The sequence below is a fragment of the Condylura cristata genome, unplaced genomic scaffold, assembly GCF_000260355.1.
Source record: "Condylura cristata isolate star-nosed mole 26May11 unplaced genomic scaffold, ConCri1.0 scaffold00012, whole genome shotgun sequence".
In the NCBI taxonomy this organism is placed as follows: Eukaryota; Metazoa; Chordata; class Mammalia; order Eulipotyphla; family Talpidae; genus Condylura; species Condylura cristata.
In genome coordinates, this window is record NW_004567113.1 from 9,530,389 (window position 1) to 9,537,234 (window position 6,846).

The window sequence follows — 6,846 nt, forward strand, 5'->3', positions numbered from 1 at the left end:
CACTAAAAAAACTTTTCATAAACTTTTTTGAAATCAAAGGTACATCTCACATATATTTAATCTAGAATCTCATATGTCTTTAAAATGTTTAACTTAAATGTACTATTTTGGTGGTAGTATCTTAGAATCGAGGATGTACAGAATTTCCTACAAATGTCAGTTACAAAATCTGTGTGCCTGAATAAACGTTTTCAGGTTCTTCGTAAGACCTATTTAAAATTGGGGATCACCACTAAACAAAACTAAGTACCTACATTTTTTATGTTCAAATAGCTGGTGTTAACAATCCACTCTATTCAAATGATATTTTAGTTCATTTCCAAATGGCAAGTCATAAAATTTTCAGCATACCTCCAACTAAAAATGTTTTAGGAAACTTCCTTCAATGATTAACTACTAATGATCACAAAATTAGTAACTTCATCTTTAAATCAACATATGGCCAAAAGTGTTGGCCTGTGTCTGGAAAGCCTAGATTCTAATGTCATCTTTACAATTAAAATAACCATGTGAAGTGGGGTAAAATGTATGAACTTTCCACTAAATTAATCTCTAAGTCACCTCTGAGTGACTCCATTGATTCATGTTCATTCAACTTACCAAATCTCAATATTTAATACCTATTTTTTAATACCTATTTGTACTTTTTTTTTTTTTTTGAGAAAAACTAGGGTGTGGGGAGTGAGAGGATTCACCAAAGACAGAGTGGGGAGCAAAACAGGAGGATTTACTGAAATATACAGCTAAAGGAAACAGCAGGTGAGACAAGAGAGGTCTGCTGTGCCATAAGTGGTTCAGCCACCTGGCTGGGCATCGATCTCAGGCCCAGCAGTGACAGCATTGAGACTTAGCCCATAGGCCATCAGGGAGACCTATAATGTATTTCTCAGAACTTTTCAAAGTGTTATTGCTCATATCCATCTTGGAAAGGATGACCAAATAATTTATAGAACTGTCACATCTACATGATGATGCTTTTTTTCTCTTAGTGATCATGGTAAAGGAGTAGGAAAAGAGCTCCTAAGAGAATAAACACGACTGCAGAACATTTTTCTTGTCTAAGAACTGCCCGTGGTACAGGGTTTCACTTACATATTCTTGAATATGCTCTAGAATGGACAACTCTACAAATAAACGGTTGGCCTTCTTGGTAAGAGTGGCCAGTTTCCTCAGCAAGCTGCAAGTCCTTTAAGTCAGAAGGACCAACAAACTGCTGTGTAAGCAAACCCTCCAAATAAAGTATTCATAGTTGCACTAAAATTTTGGTTCAAGTACCATTCACTGTGTAATGTGCATCATTTAAGAAAGACAATACTTCTTAAGAAGTATGCAGTGAGTTTCTGAACCATTCACATCAATTTTCTGTCTTTTGGACATATTGAAGTTAACAGGGAAGTATTTCTATGAATTAAGGGATTTAAATCTAGATATTATGTATTCATTTAGAACTCTTCTATCATGTAAATAGCAATAAAATGGAATTAAATTTTTAATAAAAACCAAGATTTTCATGTAGAGAATATTATAAGTTTATTACTAAGTTAAAAATAAGAAGTAAACACACTGATAGCACTAATCACTAACGTTTTTTCTTCTTTCCCAGTTATTCACTTCTATTTTGAACCAACTAAGGGTAAGTCCATATTTAGTTTTATGTTGTTATATACTACAAATCTACTTTATGCACTTAAGATCATCTCCTCTTTTTATTTTTTGGGCTTATTTGGGGTAAGACTATTTCTGTGATTATATTAATAAAAGCAAGTGACATTTAACCTCAGGGTAAGTATGAATGGCTCTTCTAAATTATAAAAACACATGGCACAATCAAACTCAACTAACCTACAAAACTTAAAACTCATGAGCCATAAACTCAATTTCTTTCACATTACTCACATTAGAATTTCTGCAGCTCTAAAAAGGTATTGTTTTCCTCATGTTCACGGCATTTAATATAACTTCCATTTATAGACATACATGTAATACAGGATTAAGAGATTACAAGCAGTAAATTTTACCTCATTTATTTGTCTTATGGACAATTCAGAGTAAACAGCGATGAAAGCACACTGTGAAACTAACAAACCTAGAAATGTCCTGATCTCAAAGCCATACATCTCCTTAACACATAAGCCTAGCTATAAAAGCTACAAAACTTGATTTTCTATTTTGATATTCACACAAATCTGATTTCACTTAAAATTATACCAAAAATAGAGACATAGAAGGTATACACCTTTTTTAAGTATCTGAATTAATGCCAATTAAAATTATATATATTTGGCATTTACTTGACTCCACCCTGAGAAGTTGATAAATCCCAAAATATTCTCAATCCCAATTTTGACATACTGAATTTTATAAATTTTGCTTCAGAGTAGTAATTTTATTGTCCTGAAATACTTATTTAGTGCATCTTTTACCATTTCAGATCTTTTACCATGTCAGATCAAATGGGAAAAATTTAAATCTATGTTGCAGAAAAAAGTTAAGAATTCAATATATCAGCATTAGGTATAAAAGAAATGTTATTTTCTACCTTCTAAACATTATTATACCAATATGAATCCATTAATAATGAAATAATGATAGAGAGATATAGGTGAAGTTGAAAAAGAAATTATGGTTAAAATATCTTCATATAATAACTATGATCTGTATGTTTATTTTGACAGAACTAATTCTCATGATCAGAAGCAATATACGGTTAGTAAAATCTCCAATATTTCAAGCACTATTACACATTTTTTTAAAAAAAAGATTTATTTATTTGTGCATACAGAACTGGGGTACAGGCCAGAGGCTCAGGGGTGGCGAGAGGCTTCACCAGAGACAGAGTGGGGAGCAGAACAGGCAGATCGACGAAGTACACTGCTGAGGGGAGCAGCGGGCGGGTCAGGAGAGGTCTGCCACGCCATGTGGTCACCTCCGGGGCAGGCGGGGATCTAACTCATGCGGAAGTAGCTTTAGTTTCTCAGGGCTGTGCTTTAACCCGCTGTGCCACCAGGGAGGGCCATATTACACATTTTTAAGTATTTCTGCCTTCAGGGTCTGAGTCTCAGATTGTATCAATATTGGTAATTAATTTAATAAAATATGAAAGTAGGTAAGTCAAATTAGTTACAAATATTTTCTACAGAGAAGGTATTTTAAAATCAGTCTATTTACCAAAAGTTAACCAATATTTTTAAACAATATTAACTGCTAGAAATCCTGATACCTTAAAACAGAACAGCATTAAATCTGTAAGGTGGTTGAAATTTTCAAGTGCCCTCTTTAGTTATTGACTGAATTCTTAGCTTTTTAGATAATTATAGTCTTATGTTCCTATTTGAGTTTGCAATGTTTTCAAAAATTCAAGAATTTTGCTGGCAACATAATTATTGATTGTGGCCACTTATCCTCAAGTCAAGGTATTATCAAATAAATTGTCTTTGGACAAAAATTATTCAAGCAATTTCAACAATGCAAGTCAAATCAGATGTGGACCTTACATTTCAAGTCACAAATGATAACTATTAACATGAAGGGCATGAGTAATGTTTAAGTAATATATAATCTTCCAAATACAAGACAGAAAATAGGTTTCAGAAACATGCAAAGTCAGAGACAAATCCCAGCTTTTTCTCTTACTTACCATACTACCTAATATAAGGATTAGCTGTGAGGATTAGGTGATACGATGTAAATAATAAGTAGTAAATATTACTATTATTTATTTTACTAAATAGCTCTTAAAAACAATAAGTATTTCTTAAATCCAAAGTATAAGAAAAGCAAATATGAAGGTACACCACTAAGTGATGTGAAATATCTTAAAGTAAAATTTTAATCTGATTTTTCTTTATTATAGATGGTGCTGGATTTGTACAGTTCTCAAAAGATTATTTCTATCTACAGTTTGTAATAGTTTTATCATTCTGCATTCTTTGTAAACATTCCAGCACAAACTCCAATTGTATTAAAGAATTTATCTGTAGAACATATGCTGTATTTACACTTTGAATAAAATCTTAATATAAACTAGTATCTTTCTTAATGTCAGTTTAACTATATCAAGACTGTTAAACATAAATAAATGCCATTCTTTAAGGATTTGCTCAAAATTTCTTAAGAGTGTCTATACACAGTTTCAATTTTGGAGAAATCCATTCTGTGCCAGGAAGAAGCTAATTTCTTCCAGCCAAAGAGTAAAAGTAGAATCAAACTCATGTTGGAAAACGGTCTCCTACCTCTCATCTCAATGAGTCTGAATGCCATCCTTGTTAAGCACAAGTCCCTTATTACATTTCCTGAGACAAGGATTTTATAAATTTTAGAAAATAAATACTGCACACAAACCTTGTAACTCTTTCAGAGGAGCTTGAGGCATCATTCTTAAATTATTCCAATGTTTCTCAGCAAAACTCATATTCATACTAATGAGAGAAAAAGCCTTAGTTCTGTCCTAAGGTACAGTGTAAGCCTAATAGCCCTTTTCAAGTATCTAAAAAAAAGAAAGCACTTTTTAAAAAATAAGAGAATACCCATCTCTCTCCCCCAATACTTCCTTACCTTCAGAGCTGTCTCACCTGCAGTCCAAGGGGGATGAAGATGGAGCTGTGATAATGCCCACCTGAGGTTGACAGACTTGCTATCATGGCATTTACCAATGGTCTTTTAGGCAGACCAAGATCTGTGTCCACTGAGACAAAACAGTGTTATTTTCCTCCCGTCCCCTGTCTATAAGACCACCTACCACACCGATAAACTTTCCTCTAGGATTGATATTTAATACTGGTTTGCAGAAACCAATTCCTATTCATAATATTCCCTTTCTTAAAAAAAAAAAAAGGCACTCTAACTCTCAAAGACCTCCCTCTGTCCCTACCTGATTTCAATTCTTCTCTAAATTATCTATTTTTTAATTATTTGTGACATACAGAGTTACAGTAGAGTGAGATAAAAATAACAATTACTAATATCCTGGACAGATTTTAAATTCAGAATTTTTGGTAATAAGAACACAGGCCCTTGTTCATTGATTTTTATTTTTATCGATTGACTTTCTCATAACATTGATGACTCAGACAAGAATAATACTTACGTAAACTTTTCATTTTTGAGATAAGCTTCAATAAGGTCATGTACAGCAAAAAAATTTACAAATAAAAAATTCAGGAGGAGGCAATGCTCCTCCGAAAGGAGTATGATGTACGGGAGCATCCTTCAGACCTCATAATATCAATGGAGAAAAATAAAGAACTGAAAGGTCTAAACAAGTAGCAGACATATGGATGATCAGAAATTTATCTTCATTCATATTATGATTCCTCCTAGAACATGAGTGGTTTAAGTTTGGTAAAAGACATGCTTTCAATAAAATAATACTGAAAAAAGTATTATTTATATTTGTTTTGGCTGCAAAGCAGAAAATTCTGTGTTCCATTTTCATATTTACTCATTTTATTCTGATACAAAACTTTTTAAATACAAACTGCTTGGAACATGAATAAAATATTTCCCAAGTGAACTCCCTGCCCCTTTCATTGTACAGTCTTTGTTCATTACTATCTCCTTTGTTAGCCTCTGCCACACACAGCAATGGGAAGCTATTACCCATGGCAGTCAGCTCATAGTCTTCACTTCCAGTGTGCATCCTGTTTCTCTGTCACAATTCTGATGAATTTAGAGTGACTGGCATAAAGCTCCAGTTTATCACTGATGTCCACCCATTTCACTTTTCCAGCATCATCTCCAGGTTCCAGGATAAGGTTATCCATTATCTCACCTGGTCACCAAAGAAAAAGCATCACCAATAAAAGAAATTCATTTATTCAGAGTAATTTATAGCTTTGTATTTTCAGTATCCTAAAATAATCTTAAATTATCATTCTATTAGATGAGCAAGTAAATTAAATACTAGAATATTCCAGAATGCCCAAAATTTAAGCAAGTTCCTAAATTTCAAGTAGAGGTACCACCGGGTGAAGAGAGCTTTTCTTCAAAGTGGAGATTTATCAAAGTACTAAAAATGGATCAGCCATATGACCCAGCAATTGCACTTCTGAGTACCTACCCCCCAAAATACAAACATACTAATAAGAAAGGTATCTGCAGCCCTACATTCATAGCAGCACTATTTACAATACTCAAGATTAGAGAAACAATCCAAAAACAGGCGAGTGGGTTGAGAAGATGTGGCATAGATGCACAATGGAATACTACTCAGCAACCAAAAAAGATAAACTCATCCCATTTGCAGCAACAGGGAATTGGAAGAGATAATCCTAAATGAAGTAAGTCAGAAGGTGAAAAATAAATATCACATAGTGTCACTAATATGTGGAATATAATGAAACCAAACTGAGAACCAGAAAAAAAAATCTTAAAAGTTAACCTTTGAGAAGATACAATGGAACAAAGAAAGTTTGTTCAACAAATGGTGGTGGGAAAAATGTGAAGCTACATGCAAACAAATGAAATTAGATCACTACCTTGCATCATGCACAAAAACCAACTCAAAATGCATTAAAGACCTAAACATAAGAACGGAAACCATAAAATACCTGGAAGCAAAGATGGGCCAAACACTACACTACATACACCTCAGTAACATCTTTAAAGATACAGCACCCAATGCAATGATAGTGAAGGAAAGGATAAACAGATGGGACTAAATCAAGTTAAAGAGCTTCTGTACAGCAAAAGAAACATTACAAAAAACAGACATCCCACTGATTGGGTAATAATTTTCTCACACATAATAATTTTCTCTTTATCCTTTAGCGATAAAGGATTGATCACAAAAATATACAAAGAACTGATGAAATTCAACAAAAATAAACAACCCCATCAAAAAAAAAA

General features: G+C 33.2%; 1 protein-coding gene across 1 annotated transcript in view; it reads right to left on the reverse strand.

Moving 5' to 3' along the window:
• Positions 1-2,972: 2,972 nt before the first annotated feature.
• The window catches only part of NUDT9 (nudix (nucleoside diphosphate linked moiety X)-type motif 9), a 27,341-nt gene continuing 23,467 nt past the window's right edge, over positions 2,973-6,846 (reverse strand). Inside the window, exon 7 of the mRNA XM_004681421.2 lies at positions 2,973-5,770. Within this exon, the coding sequence (XP_004681478.1) occupies positions 5,622-5,770 (149 nt within the window). The 3' untranslated portion in view covers positions 2,973-5,621. The remainder of the gene's footprint in view (positions 5,771-6,846) is intronic.